Below are 23,088 nucleotides of genomic sequence, written 5' to 3' on the forward strand. Positions count from 1 at the left end.
TCAGGGGGGGTCCCTCATGCCAGCAGAGCGGGCCTCGTTTCTCCCTCTGCGCACAGTGTGGCCACGGCACCTCAGGCTTGTGCAGCTTTCACGTCGGCCCAGCGAGGGAGGGAGGGTCGCCCGTCCCCTTCTGCGCTTCAGCAGTGACCGCCCACTGTTGGCTTTCAAGGTCGAGAAAGCACTCTCCGAACGTGTGGACTAAAACCCTCTGAACTCCCACCGGTGAAACTCACTCAGGACGAGAAGGGCTTGCCTTCACGCCAAGGATAAGCGTCTCTTCTGAGCGCTGGTGTCCACAGAGTTGCAGACGGCAACAGCACTACTTAGAGAGACGGAGACACACAGACACCAGCGCCTGCTACACACGCGGAAGGACTGCCCAACACAGTGCTATGCCAGAAGCAAAGATACAGAGACACAGAGCGAGCGCTGTACACTAAGGCGCTGGTGTTCCCGAACAGTGGAGATCCACTGTAGCGCTGTAGGTGGGGTTCTTCCCTACTCCCCTAGCATCCGGACAGCAGCAGGCTCTCTGTCCCTTGAAGAAAAGTATCCAGCCCCTTGGCACCCCTGCGTATCCCTTGGATACTCAGGGAGAGCTCTCAGTTATTGCCAGTCCCAGGGGACACAGGAGTGTGCCGTTCGGACTGCGGAGCAGGAACCCGTGCTTGGAATTTCCAGAGCCAGGTCAATGACAGCGCCTGGGGCTAGCCCGGCCACATGCAAAACCCTGTCCCTCCCTGGAGCAGCATCTGGCCACGTGGGGGCGCTGGAGCAGCACAGGAACCCCGGAAGATGCCCTCCGGTCTGGGGGCGTGTCCATAAGAGTGCCGCCCACTACCCTGTCGGCCATTGGTCTAGATTTGGGCCAGCAGTCTGTGCATGGCTCACAGCCTAGGCCCCCGCCTGTTCGCCGGATCTCCTAGGGCCCGTTCACCCCGTCCTGCGTTTCTGGCACCCCTTTCTTCGGCCTCACGCCAACACCCCCACACACCAGCCCCCGCCTTCTGACAATCCCCCTCACTCCCCGCCCCCAAAAGAGCTAGTCGGTCCCACAGGTTTACTGCAGCCTGGGCCGCCATTACGCCCCACTTGTTGTGCTCTTATGTCGCGTCCCTTCGCCTCTGCCCCAGCTCGGGGTCACCGCCAAGGCCAAGAGGAACGTGAGAGGCGGTCAGAGGAAGGTGGGAGCGTCCCGGGACCCCGCACCTTCCAAGCTGTGAGCCCAGGTACTCAGGGGGCAGGGCCCCGCCCCCACCCCCCCCCCCCACCCCGCAGCCTGCCGTCGTGATGCAGTGCGCAGCTGGGACCTTGTCACCAGCAGTTGTCACGCCAGGCCAAGGGGCCACCCTCTTCAGGGTGGAGGCGGTGGAGGAGGGCGAGGCCCTGGTGGACGGAGACGTGGCGGGGATCGGGCGGGAGTTCCAGCTGCTTGCGGAAGACATCGTGGAGGAGGTGGAGGTTGTGGCGGATGAGGAGCAGGAACAGCGGCCCTCCCAGGAGCTAGAGGAGAAGACGGTGGAGGAGCAGGGCCAGGAAAGGCCCGGAGGCCCTTGTGAGCGCCAGGAGCTGGATGCCCTGCAGGCACTGGCCGCCCTGCAGGTAGAACTGAGCTCTGAGCGTGAGCAAAACCGCAGGGCTTACGTTCAGTTCATGCGCAAGAACCATCAGAGGAGGAAGCGTCACTTGGCTCGGAGGAGCGCCATCATCCAGGGCATCCCTGGCTTCTGGGCCAAAGCTGTATCCTTTGCGCTGCTCCTTGGGGTCCGCTGCTCAGGAGGACGAGGAAGGGGAGAAGGGGCAGGAGCAGGCGGAGGGGGTGGAGGCGAGGGCACAGGAAGGGCGCCGGAGGCCACTGAAGGAAATGCGGTCCTGGGCAATTGGCAGGCTCCAAAGGCACAGCCGAGTAGGGCCTGGGCAGGGCCACAGGTGGACGTGTCGCAGCCATGCCTTTGAGTGTCTCCTTCAGGCCTGCATCTGAGGAGGCGCAGCCCCCGAGGCCTCTAAGTCAACATTGACCAGAGACGGTACACAAGAGCAGCGTTCGCAGACAGTTATTGGTGTAAATGTGGGTGATCCCGGCACATTGCTGGGGCATGTGAGTCATTCACACACACACGCACACACGCACACGCACACACACACACACACACACACACACACGTACACATAAACACACACACACATACCCAAGAAGCCCTTTACTTTCAGACACGGTTTGTCACAAGGACTGCAAGTCTGACCGTATAAGCAGTGACATGCCGCTACCCAGCATACACAGGTCTGGAGGAGCAGAGTAGCGGTCAGAAACAGCCCCTGCTTGGGGAATGCAGATGCACACCATCCCAAGGGGCCCAGAGCCATGAGCGTGTCTGATGGTATGGCAGGTCCTGAGGATATCAGCAGTGGCCGGGCAAGAGGCAGTGCCCGCCAAGCTCCTTGCAGATGCGTGTTCCAGTATCCTTGTTCCACCCCAGACTAGGGCTGATGCTCCTGGCTCTTCTTGGCCGGCATGTGGCCTGAATGGCTCCTTGACCTAAAGCAGATTATGAGCCACCCTCAAGTCTCCGTCCTGATCAGCGACCAAGATCAAGACTTTCTCGGCTACATGATGGACTTGAAGGTCAGTGAGGGAGACTGAGGAAGGGTGGGTATGGGACCTGGCGGGGAGTGGGAGGAACGTGTTAGCCATGTTCCTGTGCTGTGAGACTTTGGAGAGGCATCGGGGAAGCTGATCATGCCTGCCTTGGAGGCAAGCTGAGGCCCCTAGAAGCTTGCACCTTTTCCCTCCTCGCTATCCTGGCAGGTGCAGGTGCGGAGCCATTCGCCGTCTCGCTGCAAGCTGGTCTTTTCCTTTCGGGACAACCCCTACTTCTTGAACTCGGTGATCATTAAGGAGTATTACCTTGACATCACTGGTAAAAGGTGGCTCCCGGGGTGATGAGTGTGGGTGTGCAAGCGTGTGGATGATGCACCTGCGGTGTCCACCCCAGTCTCCCCTGTCTGTCTGCAGGGTACAGGGCACGTCGATCCACTCCAGTCCACTGGTTCTGGGACTTTGAACGGGGAGCCCCCAGCCGCAGGCTGGACACCAGGAGCCTTAACTTTCTCAACTGGCTGTCAGGCCACAACGGCCCAGAATCGAACAGGATTGCTGAGGTGGGGTTGCTTTGGGCTTGCACACAGTTGGTGGTTGATGTTGGAGTTCTTGGCTGCTCATGGGAGGGTTGGGAGCCTGGTCAGCCCCTGGCTGACCTTGCTCGTGTTGCCTGCAGATCATCAGCGAAGACGTGTGGGACGATCCCCTGAAGTACTACCTCAGGGAGGAAGGTTCGTCCATGAGAGACAACTGACAGAAACACATGTGGTGATGGGGTCTGGAGGTAGGCCCCGTAGGGACAGCCGAATAGTAGCTGGGACACAGTACTTTCTTTCGCAAATGGGGATGCTCAGGCTCATGCAAACTGGCTGCAGAGCCAGAGCCTGAGTCAAGCATGCAGCAGGTGACTTGCTGAGACTGGGGGCTGGGGGGGACTCGGTGTGTCCGAGAGCGCAGTAAGTCCCCCTCCAGTCAGCTGTGGTGGCAGCGCGAGAGTCCTAGGTGATACGACTAGAGGCAGGGTGAATTAAGTGCCTGTGTCAGAATCATCTGTCCTTGGGTCCTGCCATTCCCCCGGCGTCCTTCCTCTCACTGAGTTTGAGAATGCCTGGGCCCTTCACTTCCGCCCCTTAACCTAGGATGGCCTGTCATTGAAAGGGCGTCCTGTCCAGGGCCCCAGTGCACCTGTGCGCTGACTTTGGGATCTTGTGTGAATTTCCACATCCAATACTCTGATCTCACCAGCACCACACCTGCTGAGCTTGAAGTTGCTTCAGGGAAAATCCGGACGTCTCTGGGAGGAGGTGGACAGGGAGCCCCAAGGGCAGGACATGGTGCCTAGTGACACCATCTCCGTCATTGCTGGACACGGGTCTTCGGCTCCTGAAACCCCTGTGTTCCCTGTTTGCGTCCGTGTCTACGTGCAAAGCATGTGTGTGTGTACACGCGTGTGCTTGTGTCACCTGTCTTTATGCGGGTGTGTGTGTGTGTGTCCGGCCCAGGGCGGACGCAGAGATGAAGGCGACGGGAGAGGAGGTGACGAGCGACCAGAAGAGGAGGCACGAGGCGTCCCCAGGCTGACGGAGGTTGGTCACCGACTCTCCGCATGACCGTATCCGGGATGGGAATGAGGAAAAGATGGCCAGTGATACCTGCGGACCGTGGCTCGAGAAATCCGCAATTAGACCAAATCCAAAACACGCTCGCCACTTCTAACTTGTGGTTGTGTGTGCTTGGACCAGGGAGAGGGAAGTGCATGGTCTGAGGATTCCGCGAGGGCAAATCAGGTGGGGCGGGGCTTTGAAACCGCTGCCTGAGGAGCCCTCAGTCCATGGGGACGTGGGCCGGCCTCTGGAAATGGTGGGCGAGGGTACGGCTGGACCCGGGGTGGAGAGGAGGCCAAGTTCCTGTAGAGAAGAGCAGAGACCCGAAGGAGAAAGAGGCACAGATTGCCTGCTGCACTGGGGACTTGTTCCACACACGGAAGAAGGAGACCCGGGAGGGCCCTGGGCCAGTGCTGCCCAGGATCGGCCCATCGGCCCGCACGCTGTCTCCACGAGGGTGGCACACACTGGCATGATGCGAAACACAACGCAAGATGTGCTAAGCTAGGCTGTCCGTGCAAAACCACAGGCACGCGAGGAGAGACAGGGTGTGAGCGTGGCAGACGTCCAGGCATTTCCAGCCTCCTCGGCAGGGCAGAAAGGCGAGGGAGGCGCAGGTGTGGGTGTACGTGTGCGTCCCTCTGCCGGAGTGTGCCTGTGAGGGAGGGAAGAGGGAGGAAGCAAGGACGGTGGGCTACTTGCATGTGCCAAGGGACCTCGGGAGAATGGCAGACAGGGAAGCCCCTGGGGGCGGTTGAGAGCCTGCTGGTGGATTTCAGGGCCCAGGGGCTAGGCATTAGCGGCCCTGCCAAAGACACCCCATGGGTCGTGCTCCAAGTCCTGACGTGAATTCCTTCCTTCCTCTGGGGTCTTGCCCCCGGCTCTGGGGGGCGGGGGGGGGCCAGAGGGGCTAAGGGGCGCGTCTGCCCCAGACGGAGGTTTCTGGCAGTGTCGCTGGAGCAGAATCTCTGATTCTGTCGTAGGGCATCTGCACCAGATGACACTCAGAGGCACCCTGCCTTCCAGGTGACCGTCTTGGATGTCCCCGGGCCCAAGCGGGGACTGGCTTCCTTGGCATGTGGGCTGTGTAGGCAAGCAGGGATGCCTGACTGTCGGGAATTCTAGCTGGGCCTAATGAGAGCAACTGAAAGAGAGTCTTGGCATTTAGCAAAGCAGTGAGGCCCGGGTGGTACAAGGCCTCTTGGTGCCTTTGAGGTAGCAAAGCTGCTTTCTGCCCAGGGAGGCATGAGCTGTGGGCCCAGACAGGGCCGGGTGCCCAGGGCAGCATCGGTTCAGGGACTGAGTGCGTCTGGGTAGTGTTAAAGAGAAGGGACGGCGTGTAGGGTTGCCGCCTTACCTTTACGGCCTCAGGTTCCGTGCCTTGTATCGGAAGAGTGCCTGTATCCACGTGCTCCTTCTTCACAAGATTGGATCAGACCCAGGCCTGTCACAGTCTCTTGGGGCCCTTGCAGGCCCGGGCGTCTCTTTGGCCTTTTCCTGCTACAGGGAGACAGGGAGACAGGTGCACTCAGCAAGCTACACAGGTGGGAAGCACAGGGGCCTCACTCGGAGTGTTGTGGGCCCTGACGGCTGGTGGGCTAGCAACAGGGCCACGCCATTGACAAGGAACGACCTAGATAGATGCACACGGAGAAAGCGGTTCTCCAAGTCAGCGGAGGCCAGCGCTCCTTGTTTTCTGGTTCCCTGAGGGAAGGCACAGACAATGGATCCGGCCAACGTGACTGGTACTGTGAAGCTGTCCAAGGTGATGGGAGAAGGCAGAACACAGGCGCCTGTCACTCAGCTGGCCACAGCGAGCAAATCCTGAGTCCTGCCCTTGCCCAAACCCCCGACAAATACTCCTGAGCGCACATCTCGGTTCCTGCACCGAACCAGGCCAGGTCCTGCACTTCTTCAAGCCCCCGACCGACACTCCTGGGCCAGCATCGGACTCTCAGGCTTGTTCCTGGCCTTAGTCAAGCCCCCGGAACGCATTCCTGAGCCCACAACGCGCTCTGTACCCCTGAACTACGGTGTGTCCTCCCCTTGTTCAAGCCCCCAGGAAACACTACTGAGCCCGCATCTCACTCGCTGCATTGAACCTGGCTGGCTCCTTGTCTTGTTCAAGCCCCCGACAGATACTCCGGAACCCACATCTCGGTCCCTGCACTGATCCCGGCTGGGTGCTGCCCTTGTTCCCGACCCCGACAAATACTCCTGAGCCCACATCTCGGGCCCTGCACTGAATCGGGTGGGCCCTGCCCATCTTCCAGCCCCGACAAACTCTCCTGAGCCCACATCCCGGTCCCTGCACTGAAGCAGGCTGGGTGCTTCCCATGTTCAAGCCCCGACAAGCACTCCTGAGCCCACATCTCGGGCCCTGCACCGACCCAGTCTGGGTCCTGCCCTTGTTCAAGCCGCTGAACAAATACCCCTGAGCCGGCTTCTCTGTCCCTGCCGTGAACCAGGCCAGGAGCTGCACGTGTTGAAGCCACTGACCAACACTTCTGGGCCTGCATCTGATTCTCAGGCTGGTTCCTGGCCTGAGGTCAGCCCCCAGCAAACAGTATTGAGCCCACAGCTGGCTCCCTGCTCCTGAACTCAACTAAGGTGTGTCCTCCCCTTGTTCAACCACCCCCCACCCCCACCCCCCAGGAAACACCACTGTGCCTGCATCTCACTCGCTGCATTGAACCAGGCTGGGTCCTGCGCTTGTTCAAACCCCCGACAAATCCTCCTGAGCCCACCCCTCGGTCCCTGCACTGAACCAGGCTGGATCCTCCCTTTGTTCAAGCCCCTGACAAACACACCTGACACCACCTCTCGGTCCCGTCATCGAGCCAGGCTGGGTCCTGCCCATGATCAAGCAGCCGATAAACACTCCTTGGAGCACATCTCGGTCCCTGCACTGATCCAGGCTGGATCCTGCCCTTGTTCATCCCGACAGACACTCCCGAGGCCACAGCACAGTCCCTGCCATGACCCAGGCTGGGTCCTGCCTTTGTTCAAGCCCCCGACAAACACTCTTGAGCCTACATCTCGGTCCATGCAACTGAATCGGGTCGGCCCTGCCCATGCCCAAGCTCTTTGTAGAACGCATATATCGTGTGTCAGGACTATAGGATGGCTGGTTTAGCTTGATCCTCTTGCTGCTCCAGGCCCCACAGGCTTGGGCCACAGGGCAGGCTGGGATGTGTTCTCACATGGAGAACAGAACCACTTTGAAAGGGCCTCCATAGGGTCGATGGCAGCCGTGCATGTCTCCGACACCGGTGAGTCGTGGGACTTAACGGGGAGCTGTCCTTAGCGTCTCCCTGGCCGGCATTCGCACAAGGTTCAGGGGGGGTCCCTCATGCCAGCAGAGCGGGCCTCGTTTCTCCCTCTGCGCACAGTGTGGCCACGGCACCTCAGGCTTGTGCAGCTTTCACATCGGCCCAGCGAGGGAGGGAGGGTCGCCCGTCCCCTTCTGCGCTTCAGCAGTGACCGCCCACTGTTGGCTTTCAAGGTCGAGAAAGCACTCTCCGAACGTGTGGACTAAAACCCTCTGAACTCCCACCGGTGAAACTCACTCAGGACGAGAAGGGCTTGCCTTCACGCCAAGGATAAGCGTCTCTTCTGAGCGCTGGTGTCCACAGAGTTGCAGACGGCAACAGCACTACTTAGAGAGACGGAGACACACAGACACCAGCGCCTGCTACACACGCGGAAGGACTGCCCAACACAGTGCTATGCCAGAAGCAAAGATACAGAGACACAGAGCGAGCGCTGTACACTAAGGCGCTGGTGTTCCCGAACAGTGGAGATCCACTGTAGCGCTGTAGGTGGGGTTCTTCCCTACTCCCCTAGCATCCGGACAGCAGCAGGCTCTCTGTCCCTTGAAGAAAAGTATCCAGCCCCTTGGCACCCCTGCGTATCCCTTGGATACTCAGGGAGAGCTCTCAGTTATTGCCAGTCCCAGGGGACACAGGAGTGTGCCGTTCGGACTGCGGAGCAGGAACCCGTGCTTGGAATTTCCAGAGCCAGGTCAATGACAGCGCCTGGGGCTAGCCCGGCCACATGCAAAACCCTGTCCCTCCCTGGAGCAGCATCTGGCCACGTGGGGGCGCTGGAGCAGCACAGGAACCCCGGAAGATGCCCTCCGGTCTGGGGGCGTGTCCATAAGAGTGCCGCCCACTACCCTGTCGGCCATTGGTCTAGATTTGGGCCAGCAGTCTGTGCATGGCTCACAGCCTAGGCCCCCGCCTGTTCGCCGGATCTCCTAGGGCCCGTTCACCCCGTCCTGCGTTTCTGGCACCCCTTTCTTCGGCCTCACGCCAACACCCCCACACACCAGCCCCCGCCTTCTGACAATCCCCCTCACTCCCCGCCCCCAAAAGAGCTAGTCGGTCCCACAGGTTTACTGCAGCCTGGGCCGCCATTACGCCCCACTTGCTGTGCTCTTATGTCGCGTCCCTTCGCCTCTGCCCCAGCTCGGGGTCACCGCCAAGGCCAAGAGGAACGTGAGAGGCGGTCAGAGGAAGGCGGGAGCGTCCCGGGACCCCGCACCTTCCAAGCTGTGAGCCCAGGTACTCAGGGGGCAGGGCCCCGCCCCCACCCCCCCTCCCCCACCCCGCAGCCTGCCGTCGTGATGCAGTGCGCAGCTGGGACCTTGTCACCAGCAGTTGTCACGCCAGGCCAAGGGGCCACCCTCTTCAGGGTGGAGGCGGTGGAGGAGGGCGAGGCCCTGGTGGACGGAGACGTGGCGGGGATCGGGCGGGAGTTCCAGCTGCTTGCGGAAGACATCGTGGAGGAGGTGGAGGTTGTGGCGGATGAGGAGCAGGAACAGCGGCCCTCCCAGGAGCTAGAGGAGAAGACGGTGGAGGAGCAGGGCCAGGAAAGGCCCGGAGGCCCTTGTGAGCGCCAGGAGCTGGATGCCCTGCAGGCACTGGCCGCCCTGCAGGTAGAACTGAGCTCTGAGCGTGAGCAAAACCGCAGGGCTTACGTTCAGTTCATGCGCAAGAACCATCAGAGGAGGAAGCGTCACTTGGCTCGGAGGAGCGCCATCATCCAGGGCATCCCTGGCTTCTGGGCCAAAGCTGTATCCTTTGCGCTGCTCCTTGGGGTCCGCTGCTCAGGAGGACGAGGAAGGGGAGAAGGGGCAGGAGCAGGCGGAGGGGGTGGAGGCGAGGGCACAGGAAGGGCGCCGGAGGCCACTGAAGGAAATGCGGTCCTGGGCAATTGGCAGGCTCCAAAGGCACAGCCGAGTAGGGCCTGGGCAGGGCCACAGGTGGACGTGTCGCAGCCATGCCTTTGAGTGTCTCCTTCAGGCCTGCATCTGAGGAGGCGCAGCCCCCGAGGCCTCTAAGTCAACATTGACCAGAGACGGTACACAAGAGCAGCGTTCGCAGACAGTTATTGGTGTAAATGTGGGTGATCCCGGCACATTGCTGGGGCATGTGAGTCATTCACACACACACGCACACACGCACACGCACACACACACACACACACACACACACACACGTACACATAAACACACACACACATACCCAAGAAGCCCTTTACTTTCAGACACGGTTTGTCACAAGGACTGCAAGTCTGACCGTATAAGCAGTGACATGCCGCTACCCAGCATACACAGGTCTGGAGGAGCAGAGTAGCGGTCAGAAACAGCCCCTGCTTGGGGAATGCAGATGCACACCATCCCAAGGGGCCCAGAGCCATGAGCGTGTCTGATGGTATGGCAGGTCCTGAGGATATCAGCAGTGGCCGGGCAAGAGGCAGTGCCCGCCAAGCTCCTTGCAGATGCGTGTTCCAGTATCCTTGTTCCACCCCAGACTAGGGCTGATGCTCCTGGCTCTTCTTGGCCGGCATGTGGCCTGAATGGCTCCTTGACCTAAAGCAGATTATGAGCCACCCTCAAGTCTCCGTCCTGATCAGCGACCAAGATCAAGACTTTCTCGGCTACATGATGGACTTGAAGGTCAGTGAGGGAGACTGAGGAAGGGTGGGTATGGGACCTGGCGGGGAGTGGGAGGAACGTGTTAGCCATGTTCCTGTGCTGTGAGACTTTGGAGAGGCATCGGGGAAGCTGATCATGCCTGCCTTGGAGGCAAGCTGAGGCCCCTAGAAGCTTGCACCTTTTCCCTCCTCGCTATCCTGGCAGGTGCAGGTGCGGAGCCATTCGCCGTCTCGCTGCAAGCTGGTCTTTTCCTTTCGGGACAACCCCTACTTCTTGAACTCGGTGATCATTAAGGAGTATTACCTTGACATCACTGGTAAAAGGTGGCTCCCGGGGTGATGAGTGTGGGTGTGCAAGCGTGTGGATGATGCACCTGCGGTGTCCACCCCAGTCTCCCCTGTCTGTCTGCAGGGTACAGGGCACGTCGATCCACTCCAGTCCACTGGTTCTGGGACTTTGAACGGGGAGCCCCCAGCCGCAGGCTGGACACCAGGAGCCTTAACTTTCTCAACTGGCTGTCAGGCCACAACGGCCCAGAATCGAACAGGATTGCTGAGGTGGGGTTGCTTTGGGCTTGCACACAGTTGGTGGTTGATGTTGGAGTTCTTGGCTGCTCATGGGAGGGTTGGGAGCCTGGTCAGCCCCTGGCTGACCTTGCTCGTGTTGCCTGCAGATCATCAGCGAAGACGTGTGGGACGATCCCCTGAAGTACTACCTCAGGGAGGAAGGTTCGTCCATGAGAGACAACTGACAGAAACACATGTGGTGATGGGGTCTGGAGGTAGGCCCCGTAGGGACAGCCGAATAGTAGCTGGGACACAGTACTTTCTTTCGCAAATGGGGATGCTCAGGCTCATGCAAACTGGCTGCAGAGCCAGAGCCTGAGTCAAGCATGCAGCAGGTGACTTGCTGAGACTGGGGGCTGGGGGGGACTCGGTGTGTCCGAGAGCGCAGTAAGTCCCCCTCCAGTCAGCTGTGGTGGCAGCGCGAGAGTCCTAGGTGATACGACTAGAGGCAGGGTGAATTAAGTGCCTGTGTCAGAATCATCTGTCCTTGGGTCCTGCCATTCCCCCGGCGTCCTTCCTCTCACTGAGTTTGAGAATGCCTGGGCCCTTCACTTCCGCCCCTTAACCTAGGATGGCCTGTCATTGAAAGGGCGTCCTGTCCAGGGCCCCAGTGCACCTGTGCGCTGACTTTGGGATCTTGTGTGAATTTCCACATCCAATACTCTGATCTCACCAGCACCACACCTGCTGAGCTTGAAGTTGCTTCAGGGAAAATCCGGACGTCTCTGGGAGGAGGTGGACAGGGAGCCCCAAGGGCAGGACATGGTGCCTAGTGACACCATCTCCGTCATTGCTGGACACGGGTCTTCGGCTCCTGAAACCCCTGTGTTCCCTGTTTGCGTCCGTGTCTACGTGCAAAGCATGTGTGTGTGTACACGCGTGTGCTTGTGTCACCTGTCTTTATGCGGGTGTGTGTGTGTGTGTCCGGCCCAGGGCGGACGCAGAGATGAAGGCGACGGGAGAGGAGGTGACGAGCGACCAGAAGAGGAGGCACGAGGCGTCCCCAGGCTGACGGAGGTTGGTCACCGACTCTCCGCATGACCGTATCCGGGATGGGAATGAGGAAAAGATGGCCAGTGATACCTGCGGACCGTGGCTCGAGAAATCCGCAATTAGACCAAATCCAAAACACGCTCGCCACTTCTAACTTGTGGTTGTGTGTGCTTGGACCAGGGAGAGGGAAGTGCATGGTCTGAGGATTCCGCGAGGGCAAATCAGGTGGGGCGGGGCTTTGAAACCGCTGCCTGAGGAGCCCTCAGTCCATGGGGACGTGGGCCGGCCTCTGGAAATGGTGGGCGAGGGTACGGCTGGACCCGGGGTGGAGAGGAGGCCAAGTTCCTGTAGAGAAGAGCAGAGACCCGAAGGAGAAAGAGGCACAGATTGCCTGCTGCACTGGGGACTTGTTCCACACACGGAAGAAGGAGACCCGGGAGGGCCCTGGGCCAGTGCTGCCCAGGATCGGCCCATCGGCCCGCACGCTGTCTCCACGAGGGTGGCACACACTGGCATGATGCGAAACACAACGCAAGATGTGCTAAGCTAGGCTGTCCGTGCAAAACCACAGGCACGCGAGGAGAGACAGGGTGTGAGCGTGGCAGACGTCCAGGCATTTCCAGCCTCCTCGGCAGGGCAGAAAGGCGAGGGAGGCGCAGGTGTGGGTGTACGTGTGCGTCCCTCTGCCGGAGTGTGCCTGTGAGGGAGGGAAGAGGGAGGAAGCAAGGACGGTGGGCTACTTGCATGTGCCAAGGGACCTCGGGAGAATGGCAGACAGGGAAGCCCCTGGGGGCGGTTGAGAGCCTGCTGGTGGATTTCAGGGCCCAGGGGCTAGGCATTAGCGGCCCTGCCAAAGACACCCCATGGGTCGTGCTCCAAGTCCTGACGTGAATTCCTTCCTTCCTCTGGGGTCTTGCCCCCGGCTGTGGGGGGCGGGGGGGGGCCAGAGGGGCTAAGGGGCGCGTCTGCCCCAGACGGGGGTTTCTGGCAGTGTCGCTGGAGCAGAATCTCTGATTCTGTCGTAGGGCATCTGCACCAGATGACACTCAGAGGCACCCTGCCTTCCAGGTGACCGTCTTGGATGTCCCCGGGCCCAAGCGGGGACTGGCTTCCTTGGCATGTGGGCTGTGTAGGCAAGCAGGGATGCCTGACTGTCGGGAATTCTAGCTGGGCCTAATGAGAGCAACTGAAAGAGAGTCTTGGCATTTAGCAAAGCAGTGAGGCCCGGGTGGTACAAGGCCTCTTGGTGCCTTTGAGGTAGCAAAGCTGCTTTCTGCCCAGGGAGGCATGAGCTGTGGGCCCAGACAGGGCCGGGTGCCCAGGGCAGCATCGGTTCAGGGACTGAGTGCGTCTGGGTAGTGTTAAAGAGAAGGGACGGCGTGTAGGGTTGCCGCCTTACCTTTACGGCCTCAGGTTCCGTGCCTTGTATCGGAAGAGTGCCTGTATCCACGTGCTCCTTCTTCACAAGATTGGATCAGACCCAGGCCTGTCACAGTCTCTTGGGGCCCTTGCAGGCCCGGGCGTCTCTTTGGCCTTTTCCTGCTACAGGGAGACAGGGAGACAGGTGCACTCAGCAAGCTACACAGGTGGGAAGCACAGGGGCCTCACTCGGAGTGTTGTGGGCCCTGACGGCTGGTGGGCTAGCAACAGGGCCACGCCATTGACAAGGAACGACCTAGATAGATGCACACGGAGAAAGCGGTTCTCCAAGTCAGCGGAGGCCAGCGCTCCTTGTTTTCTGGTTCCCTGAGGGAAGGCACAGACAATGGATCCGGCCAACGTGACTGGTACTGTGAAGCTGTCCAAGGTGATGGGAGAAGGCAGAACACAGGCGCCTGTCACTCAGCTGGCCACAGCGAGCAAATCCTGAGTCCTGCCCTTGCCCAAACCCCCGACAAATACTCCTGAGCGCACATCTCGGTTCCTGCACCGAACCAGGCCAGGTCCTGCACTTCTTCAAGCCCCCGACCGACACTCCTGGGCCAGCATCGGACTCTCAGGCTTGTTCCTGGCCTTAGTCAAGCCCCCGGAACGCATTCCTGAGCCCACAACGCGCTCTGTACCCCTGAACTACGGTGTGTCCTCCCCTTGTTCAAGCCCCCAGGAAACACTACTGAGCCCGCATCTCACTCGCTGCATTGAACCTGGCTGGCTCCTTGTCTTGTTCAAGCCCCCGACAGATACTCCGGAACCCACATCTCGGTCCCTGCACTGATCCCGGCTGGGTGCTGCCCTTGTTCCCGACCCCGACAAATACTCCTGAGCCCACATCTCGGGCCCTGCACTGAATCGGGTGGGCCCTGCCCATCTTCCAGCCCCGACAAACTCTCCTGAGCCCACATCCCGGTCCCTGCACTGAAGCAGGCTGGGTGCTTCCCATGTTCAAGCCCCGACAAGCACTCCTGAGCCCACATCTCGGGCCCTGCACCGACCCAGTCTGGGTCCTGCCCTTGTTCAAGCCGCTGAACAAATACCCCTGAGCCGGCTTCTCTGTCCCTGCCGTGAACCAGGCCAGGAGCTGCACGTGTTGAAGCCACTGACCAACACTTCTGGGCCTGCATCTGATTCTCAGGCTGGTTCCTGGCCTGAGGTCAGCCCCCAGCAAACAGTATTGAGCCCACAGCTGGCTCCCTGCTCCTGAACTCAACTAAGGTGTGTCCTCCCCTTGTTCAACCACCCCCCACCCCCACCCCCCAGGAAACACCACTGTGCCTGCATCTCACTCGCTGCATTGAACCAGGCTGGGTCCTGCGCTTGTTCAAACCCCCGACAAATCCTCCTGAGCCCACCCCTCGGTCCCTGCACTGAACCAGGCTGGATCCTCCCTTTGTTCAAGCCCCTGACAAACACACCTGACACCACCTCTCGGTCCCGTCATCGAGCCAGGCTGGGTCCTGCCCATGATCAAGCAGCCGATAAACACTCCTTGGAGCACATCTCGGTCCCTGCACTGATCCAGGCTGGATCCTGCCTTTGTTCATCCCGACAGACACTCCCGAGGCCACAGCACAGTCCCTGCCATGACCCAGGCTGGGTCCTGCCTTTGTTCAAGCCCCCGACAAACACTCTTGAGCCTACATCTCGGTCCATGCAACTGAATCGGGTCGGCCCTGCCCATGCCCAAGCTCTTTGTAGAACGCATATATCGTGTGTCAGGACTATAGGATGGCTGGTTTAGCTTGATCCTCTTGCTGCTCCAGGCCCCACAGGCTTGGGCCACAGGGCAGGCTGGGATGTGTTCTCACATGGAGAACAGAACCACTTTGAAAGGGCCTCCATAGGGTCGATGGCAGCCGTGCATGTCTCCGACACCGGTGAGTCGTGGGACTTAACGGGGAGCTGTCCTTAGCGTCTCCCTGGCCGGCATTCGCACAAGGTTCAGGGGGGGTCCCTCATGCCAGCAGAGCGGGCCTCGTTTCTCCCTCTGCGCACAGTGTGGCCACGGCACCTCAGGCTTGTGCAGCTTTCACGTCGGCCCAGCGAGGGAGGGAGGGTCGCCCGTCCCCTTCTGCGCTTCAGCAGTGACCGCCCACTGTTGGCTTTCAAGGTCGAGAAAGCACTCTCCGAACGTGTGGACTAAAACCCTCTGAACTCCCACCGGTGAAACTCACTCAGGACGAGAAGGGCTTGCCTTCACGCCAAGGATAAGCGTCTCTTCTGAGCGCTGGTGTCCACAGAGTTGCAGACGGCAACAGCACTACTTAGAGAGACGGAGACACACAGACACCAGCGCCTGCTACACACGCGGAAGGACTGCCCAACACAGTGCTATGCCAGAAGCAAAGATACAGAGACACAGAGCGAGCGCTGTACACTAAGGCGCTGGTGTTCCCGAACAGTGGAGATCCACTGTAGCGCTGTAGGTGGGGTTCTTCCCTACTCCCCTAGCATCCGGACAGCAGCAGGCTCTCTGTCCCTTGAAGAAAAGTATCCAGCCCCTTGGCACCCCTGCGTATCCCTTGGATACTCAGGGAGAGCTCTCAGTTATTGCCAGTCCCAGGGGACACAGGAGTGTGCCGTTCGGACTGCGGAGCAGGAACCCGTGCTTGGAATTTCCAGAGCCAGGTCAATGACAGCGCCTGGGGCTAGCCCGGCCACATGCAAAACCCTGTCCCTCCCTGGAGCAGCATCTGGCCACGTGGGGGCGCTGGAGCAGCACAGGAACCCCGGAAGATGCCCTCCGGTCTGGGGGCGTGTCCATAAGAGTGCCGCCCACTACCCTGTCGGCCATTGGTCTAGATTTGGGCCAGCAGTCTGTGCATGGCTCACAGCCTAGGCCCCCGCCTGTTCGCCGGATCTCCTAGGGCCCGTTCACCCCGTCCTGCGTTTCTGGCACCCCTTTCTTCGGCCTCACGCCAACACCCCCACACACCAGCCCCCGCCTTCTGACAATCCCCCTCACTCCCCGCCCCCAAAAGAGCTAGTCGGTCCCACAGGTTTACTGCAGCCTGGGCCGCCATTACGCCCCACTTGCTGTGCTCTTATGTCGCGTCCCTTCGCCTCTGCCCCAGCTCGGGGTCACCGCCAAGGCCAAGAGGAACGTGAGAGGCGGTCAGAGGAAGGCGGGAGCGTCCCGGGACCCCGCACCTTCCAAGCTGTGAGCCCAGGTACTCAGGGGGCAGGGCCCCGCCCCCACCCCCCCTCCCCCACCCCGCAGCCTGCCGTCGTGATGCAGTGCGCAGCTGGGACCTTGTCACCAGCAGTTGTCACGCCAGGCCAAGGGGCCACCCTCTTCAGGGTGGAGGCGGTGGAGGAGGGCGAGGCCCTGGTGGACGGAGACGTGGCGGGGATCGGGCGGGAGTTCCAGCTGCTTGCGGAAGACATCGTGGAGGAGGTGGAGGTTGTGGCGGATGAGGAGCAGGAACAGCGGCCCTCCCAGGAGCTAGAGGAGAAGACGGTGGAGGAGCAGGGCCAGGAAAGGCCCGGAGGCCCTTGTGAGCGCCAGGAGCTGGATGCCCTGCAGGCACTGGCCGCCCTGCAGGTAGAACTGAGCTCTGAGCGTGAGCAAAACCGCAGGGCTTACGTTCAGTTCATGCGCAAGAACCATCAGAGGAGGAAGCGTCACTTGGCTCGGAGGAGCGCCATCATCCAGGGCATCCCTGGCTTCTGGGCCAAAGCTGTATCCTTTGCGCTGCTCCTTGGGGTCCGCTGCTCAGGAGGACGAGGAAGGGGAGAAGGGGCAGGAGCAGGCGGAGGGGGTGGAGGCGAGGGCACAGGAAGGGCGCCGGAGGCCACTGAAGGAAATGCGGTCCTGGGCAATTGGCAGGCTCCAAAGGCACAGCCGAGTAGGGCCTGGGCAGGGCCACAGGTGGACGTGTCGCAGCCATGCCTTTGAGTGTCTCCTTCAGGCCTGCATCTGAGGAGGCGCAGCCCCCGAGGCCTCTAAGTCAACATTGACCAGAGACGGTACACAAGAGCAGCGTTCGCAGACAGTTATTGGTGTAAATGTGGGTGATCCCGGCACATTGCTGGGGCATGTGAGTCATTCACACACACACGCACACACGCACACGCACACACACACACACACACACACACACACACGTACACATAAACACACACACACATACCCAAGAAGCCCTTTACTTTCAGACACGGTTTGTCACAAGGACTGCAAGTCTGACCGTATAAGCAGTGACATGCCGCTACCCAGCATACACAGGTCTGGAGGAGCAGAGTAGCGGTCAGAAACAGCCCCTGCTTGGGGAATGCAGATGCACACCATCCCAAGGGGCCCAGAGCCATGAGCGTGTCTGATGGTATGGCAGGTCCTGAGGATATCAGCAGTGGCCGGGCAAGAGGCAGTGCCCGCCAAGCTCCTTGCAGATGCGTGTTCCAGTATCCTTGTTCCACCCCAGACTAGGGCTGATGCTCCTGGCTCTTCTTGGCCGGCATGTGGCCTGAATGGCTCCTTGACCTAAAGCAGATTATGAGCCACCCTCAAGTCTCCGTCCTGATCAGCGACCAAGATCAAGACTTTCTCGGCTACATGATGGACTTGAAGGTCAGTGAGGGAGACTGAGGAAGGGTGGGTATGGGACCTGGCGGGGAGTGGGAGGAACGTGTTAGCCATGTTCCTGTGCTGTGAGACTTTGGAGAGGCATCGGGGAAGCTGATCATGCCTGCCTTGGAGGCAAGCTGAGGCCCCTAGAAGCTTGCACCTTTTCCCTCCTCGCTATCCTGGCAGGTGCAGGTGCGGAGCCATTCGCCGTCTCGCTGCAAGCTGGTCTTTTCCTTTCGGGACAACCCCTACTTCTTGAACTCGGTGATCATTAAGGAGTATTACCTTGACATCACTGGTAAAAGGTGGCTCCCGGGGTGATGAGTGTGGGTGTGCAAGCGTGTGGATGATGCACCTGCGGTGTCCACCCCAGTCTCCCCTGTCTGTCTGCAGGGTACAGGGCACGTCGATCCACTCCAGTCCACTGGTTCTGGGACTTTGAACGGGGAGCCCCCAGCCGCAGGCTGGACACCAGGAGCCTTAACTTTCTCAACTGGCTGTCAGGCCACAACGGCCCAGAATCGAACAGGATTGCTGAGGTGGGGTTGCTTTGGGCTTGCACACAGTTGGTGGTTGATGTTGGAGTTCTTGGCTGCTCATGGGAGGGTTGGGAGCCTGGTCAGCCCCTGGCTGACCTTGCTCGTGTTGCCTGCAGATCATCAGCGAAGACGTGTGGGACGATCCCCTGAAGTACTACCTCAGGGAGGAAGGTTCGTCCATGAGAGACAACTGACAGAAACACATGTGGTGATGGGGTCTGGAGGTAGGCCCCGTAGGGACAGCCGAATAGTAGCTGGGACACAGTACTTTCTTTCGCAAATGGGGATGCTCAGGCTCATGCAAACTGGCTGCAGAGCCAGAGCCTGAGTCAAGCATGCAGCAGGTGACTTGCTGAGACTGGGGGCTGGGGGGGACTCGGTGTGTCCGAGAGCGCAGTAAGTCCCCCTCCAGTCAGCTGTGGTGGCAGCGCGAGAGTCCTAGGTGATACGACTAGAGGCAGGGTGAATTAAGTGCCTGTGTCAGAATCATCTGTCCTTGGGTCCTGCCATTCCCCCGGCGTCCTTCCTCTCACTGAGTTTGAGAATGCCTGGGCCCTTCACTTCCGCCCCTTAACCTAGGATGGCCTGTCATTGAAAGGGCGTCCTGTCCAGGGCCCCAGTGCACCTGTGCGCTGACTTTGGGATCTTGTGTGAATTTCCACATCCAATACTCTGATCTCACCAGCACCACACCTGCTGAGCTTGAAGTTGCTTCAGGGAAAATCCGGACGTCTCTGGGAGGAGGTGGACAGGGAGCCCCAAGGGCAGGACATGGTGCCTAGTGACACCATCTCCGTCATTGCTGGACACGGGTCTTCGGCTCCTGAAACCCCTGTGTTCCCTGTTTGCGTCCGTGTCTACGTGCAAAGCATGTGTGTGTGTACACGCGTGTGCTTGTGTCACCTGTCTTTATGCGGGTGTGTGTGTGTGTGTCCGGCCCAGGGCGGACGCAGAGATGAAGGCGACGGGAGAGGAGGTGACGAGCGACCAGAAGAGGAGGCACGAGGCGTCCCCAGGCTGACGGAGGTTGGTCACCGACTCTCCGCATGACCGTATCCGGGATGGGAATGAGGAAAAGATGGCCAGTGATACCTGCGGACCGTGGCTCGAGAAATCCGCAATTAGACCAAATCCAAAACACGCTCGCCACTTCTAACTTGTGGTTGTGTGTGCTTGGACCAGGGAGAGGGAAGTGCATGGTCTGAGGATTCCGCGAGGGCAAATCAGGTGGGGCGGGGCTTTGAAACCGCTGCCTGAGGAGCCCTCAGTCCATGGGGACGTGGGCCGGCCTCTGGAAATGGTGGGCGAGGGTACGGCTGGACCCGGGGTGGAGAGGAGGCCAAGTTCCTGTAGAGAAGAGCAGAGACCCGAAGGAGAAAGAGGCACAGATTGCCTGCTGCACTGGGGACTTGTTCCACACACGGAAGAAGGAGACCCGGGAGGGCCCTGGGCCAGTGCTGCCCAGGATCGGCCCATCGGCCCGCACGCTGTCTCCACGAGGGTGGCACACACTGGCATGATGCGAAACACAACGCAAGATGTGCTAAGCTAGGCTGTCCGTGCAAAACCACAGGCACGCGAGGAGAGACAGGGTGTGAGCGTGGCAGACGTCCAGGCATTTCCAGCCTCCTCGGCAGGGCAGAAAGGCGAGGGAGGCGCAGGTGTGGGTGTACGTGTGCGTCCCTCTGCCGGAGTGTGCCTGTGAGGGAGGGAAGAGGGAGGAAGCAAGGACGGTGGGCTACTTGCATGTGCCAAGGGACCTCGGGAGAATGGCAGACAGGGAAGCCCCTGGGGGCGGTTGAGAGCCTGCTGGTGGATTTCAGGGCCCAGGGGCTAGGCATTAGCGGCCCTGCCAAAGACACCCCATGGGTCGTGCTCCAAGTCCTGACGTGAATTCCTTCCTTCCTCTGGGGTCTTGCCCCCGGCTCTGGGGGGCGGGGGGGGGGCCAGAGGGGCTAAGGGGCGCGTCTGCCCCAGACGGAGGTTTCTGGCAGTGTCGCTGGAGCAGAATCTCTGATTCTGTCGTAGGGCATCTGCACCAGATGACACTCAGAGGCACCCTGCCTTCCAGGTGACCGTCTTGGATGTCCCCGGGCCCAAGCGGGGACTGGCTTCCTTGGCATGTGGGCTGTGTAGGCAAGCAGGGATGCCTGACTGTCGGGAATTCTAGCTGGGCCTAATGAGAGCAACTGAAAGAGAGTCTTGGCATTTAGCAAAGCAGTGAGGCCCGGGTGGTACAAGGCCTCTTGGTGCCTTTGAGGTAGCAAAGCTGCTTTCTGCCCAGGGAGGCATGAGCTGTGGGCCCAGACAGGGCCGGGTGCCCAGGGCAGCATCGGTTCAGGGACTGAGTGCGTCTGGGTAGTGTTAAAGAGAAGGGACGGCGTGTAGGGTTGCCGCCTTACCTTTACGGCCTCAGGTTCCGTGCCTTGTATCGGAAGAGTGCCTGTATCCACGTGCTCCTTCTTCACAAGATTGGATCAGACCCAGGCCTGTCACAGTCTCTTGGGGCCCTTGCAGGCCCGGGCGTCTCTTTGGCCTTTTCCTGCTACAGGGAGACAGGGAGACAGGTGCACTCAGCAAGCTACACAGGTGGGAAGCACAGGGGCCTCAGTCGGAGTGTTGTGGGCCCTGACGGCTGGTGGGCTAGCAACAGGGCCACGCCATTGACAAGGAACGACCTAGATAGATGCACACGGAGAAAGCGGTTCTCCAAGTCAGCGGAGGCCAGCGCTCCTTGTTTTCTGGTTCCCTGAGGGAAGGCACAGACAATGGATCCGGCCAACGTGACTGGTACTGTGAAGCTGTCCAAGGTGATGGGAGAAGGCAGAACACAGGCGCCTGTCACTCAGCTGGCCACAGCGAGCAAATCCTGAGTCCTGCCCTTGCCCAAACCCCCGACAAATACTCCTGAGCGCACATCTCGGTTCCTGCACCGAACCAGGCCAGGTCCTGCACTTCTTCAAGCCCCCGACCGACACTCCTGGGCCAGCATCGGACTCTCAGGCTTGTTCCTGGCCTTAGTCAAGCCCCCGGAACGCATTCCTGAGCCCACAACGCGCTCTGTACCCCTGAACTACGGTGTGTCCTCCCCTTGTTCAAGCCCCCAGGAAACACTACTGAGCCCGCATCTCACTCGCTGCATTGAACCTGGCTGGCTCCTTGTCTTGTTCAAGCCCCCGACAGATACTCCGGAACCCACATCTCGGTCCCTGCACTGATCCCGGCTGGGTGCTGCCCTTGTTCCCGACCCCGACAAATACTCCTGAGCCCACATCTCGGGCCCTGCACTGAATCGGGTGGGCCCTGCCCATCTTCCAGCCCCGACAAACTCTCCTGAGCCCACATCCCGGTCCCTGCACTGAAGCAGGCTGGGTGCTTCCCATGTTCAAGCCCCGACAAGCACTCCTGAGCCCACATCTCGGGCCCTGCACCGACCCAGTCTGGGTCCTGCCCTTGTTCAAGCCGCTGAACAAATACCCCTGAGCCGGCTTCTCTGTCCCTGCCGTGAACCAGGCCAGGAGCTGCACGTGTTGAAGCCACTGACCAACACTTCTGGGCCTGCATCTGATTCTCAGGCTGGTTCCTGGCCTGAGGTCAGCCCCCAGCAAACAGTATTGAGCCCACAGCTGGCTCCCTGCTCCTGAACTCAACTAAGGTGTGTCCTCCCCTTGTTCAACCACCCCCCACCCCCACCCCCCAGGAAACACCACTGTGCCTGCATCTCACTCGCTGCATTGAACCAGGCTGGGTCCTGCGCTTGTTCAAACCCCCGACAAATCCTCCTGAGCCCACCCCTCGGTCCCTGCACTGAACCAGGCTGGATCCTCCCTTTGTTCAAGCCCCTGACAAACACACCTGACACCACCTCTCGGTCCCGTCATCGAGCCAGGCTGGGTCCTGCCCATGATCAAGCAGCCGATAAACACTCCTTGGAGCACATCTCGGTCCCTGCACTGATCCAGGCTGGATCCTGCCCTTGTTCATCCCGACAGACACTCCCGAGGCCACAGCACAGTCCCTGCCATGACCCAGGCTGGGTCCTGCCTTTGTTCAAGCCCCCGACAAACACTCTTGAGCCTACATCTCGGTCCATGCAACTGAATCGGGTCGGCCCTGCCCATGCCCAAGCTCTTTGTAGAACGCATATATCGTGTGTCAGGACTATAGGATGGCTGGTTTAGCTTGATCCTCTTGCTGCTCCAGGCCCCACAGGCTTGGGCCACAGGGCAGGCTGGGATGTGTTCTCACATGGAGAACAGAACCACTTTGAAAGGGCCTCCATAGGGTCGATGGCAGCCGTGCATGTCTCCGACACCGGTGAGTCGTGGGACTTAACGGGGAGCTGTCCTTAGCGTCTCCCTGGCCGGCATTCGCACAAGGTTCAGGGGGGGTCCCTCATGCCAGCAGAGCGGGCCTCGTTTCTCCCTCTGCGCACAGTGTGGCCACGGCACCTCAGGCTTGTGCAGCTTTCACGTCGGCCCAGCGAGGGAGGGAGGGTCGCCCGTCCCCTTCTGCGCTTCAGCAGTGACCGCCCACTGTTGGCTTTCAAGGTCGAGAAAGCACTCTCCGAACGTGTGGACTAAAACCCTCTGAACTCCCACCGGTGAAACTCACTCAGGACGAGAAGGGCTTGCCTTCACGCCAAGGATAAGCGTCTCTTCTGAGCGCTGGTGTCCACAGAGTTGCAGACGGCAACAGCACTACTTAGAGAGACGGAGACACACAGACACCAGCGCCTGCTACACACGCGGAAGGACTGCCCAACACAGTGCTATGCCAGAAGCAAAGATACAGAGACACAGAGCGAGCGCTGTACACTAAGGCGCTGGTGTTCCCGAACAGTGG

The 23,088-nt window shown here is 60.1% G+C and overlaps 1 protein-coding gene across 1 annotated transcript; it reads left to right on the forward strand.

The window, feature by feature from the left end:
- The first annotated feature begins 1,105 nt into the window (after positions 1-1,105).
- On the forward strand, positions 1,106-3,353 carry LOC132344614 (testis-specific Y-encoded protein 1-like). The gene is made up of 6 exons (XM_059884280.1): positions 1,106-1,229; positions 1,325-1,740; positions 2,546-2,623; positions 2,807-2,918; positions 3,014-3,159; positions 3,276-3,353. The coding sequence occupies exons 1-6, from the start codon at positions 1,106-1,108 to the stop codon at positions 3,351-3,353; spliced, it is 954 nt and encodes a 317-aa protein (XP_059740263.1).
- Positions 3,354-23,088: the final 19,735 nt, after the last annotated feature.

This window comes from Bos taurus, chromosome Y (assembly GCF_002263795.3).
Source record: "Bos taurus isolate L1 Dominette 01449 registration number 42190680 breed Hereford chromosome Y, ARS-UCD2.0, whole genome shotgun sequence".
NCBI lineage: Eukaryota > Metazoa > Chordata > Mammalia > Artiodactyla > Bovidae > Bos > Bos taurus.

What these genes read in the sequence shown, in the direction of transcription:
- LOC132344614 (XM_059884280.1), top strand. Translation starts at nt 1,106, where the DNA reads ATGTCGCGTCCCTTCGCCTCTGCCCCAGCTCGGGGTCACCGCCAAGGC. An exon ending in GCTACATGATGGACTTGAAG is followed by an intron (nt 2,624 to 2,806) that starts GTCAGTGAGGGA and finishes CTATCCTGGCAG; the next exon opens with GTGCAGGTGCGGAGCCATTC. An exon ending in GTATTACCTTGACATCACTG is followed by an intron (nt 2,919 to 3,013) that starts GTAAAAGGTGGC and finishes GTCTGTCTGCAG; the next exon opens with GGTACAGGGCACGTCGATCC.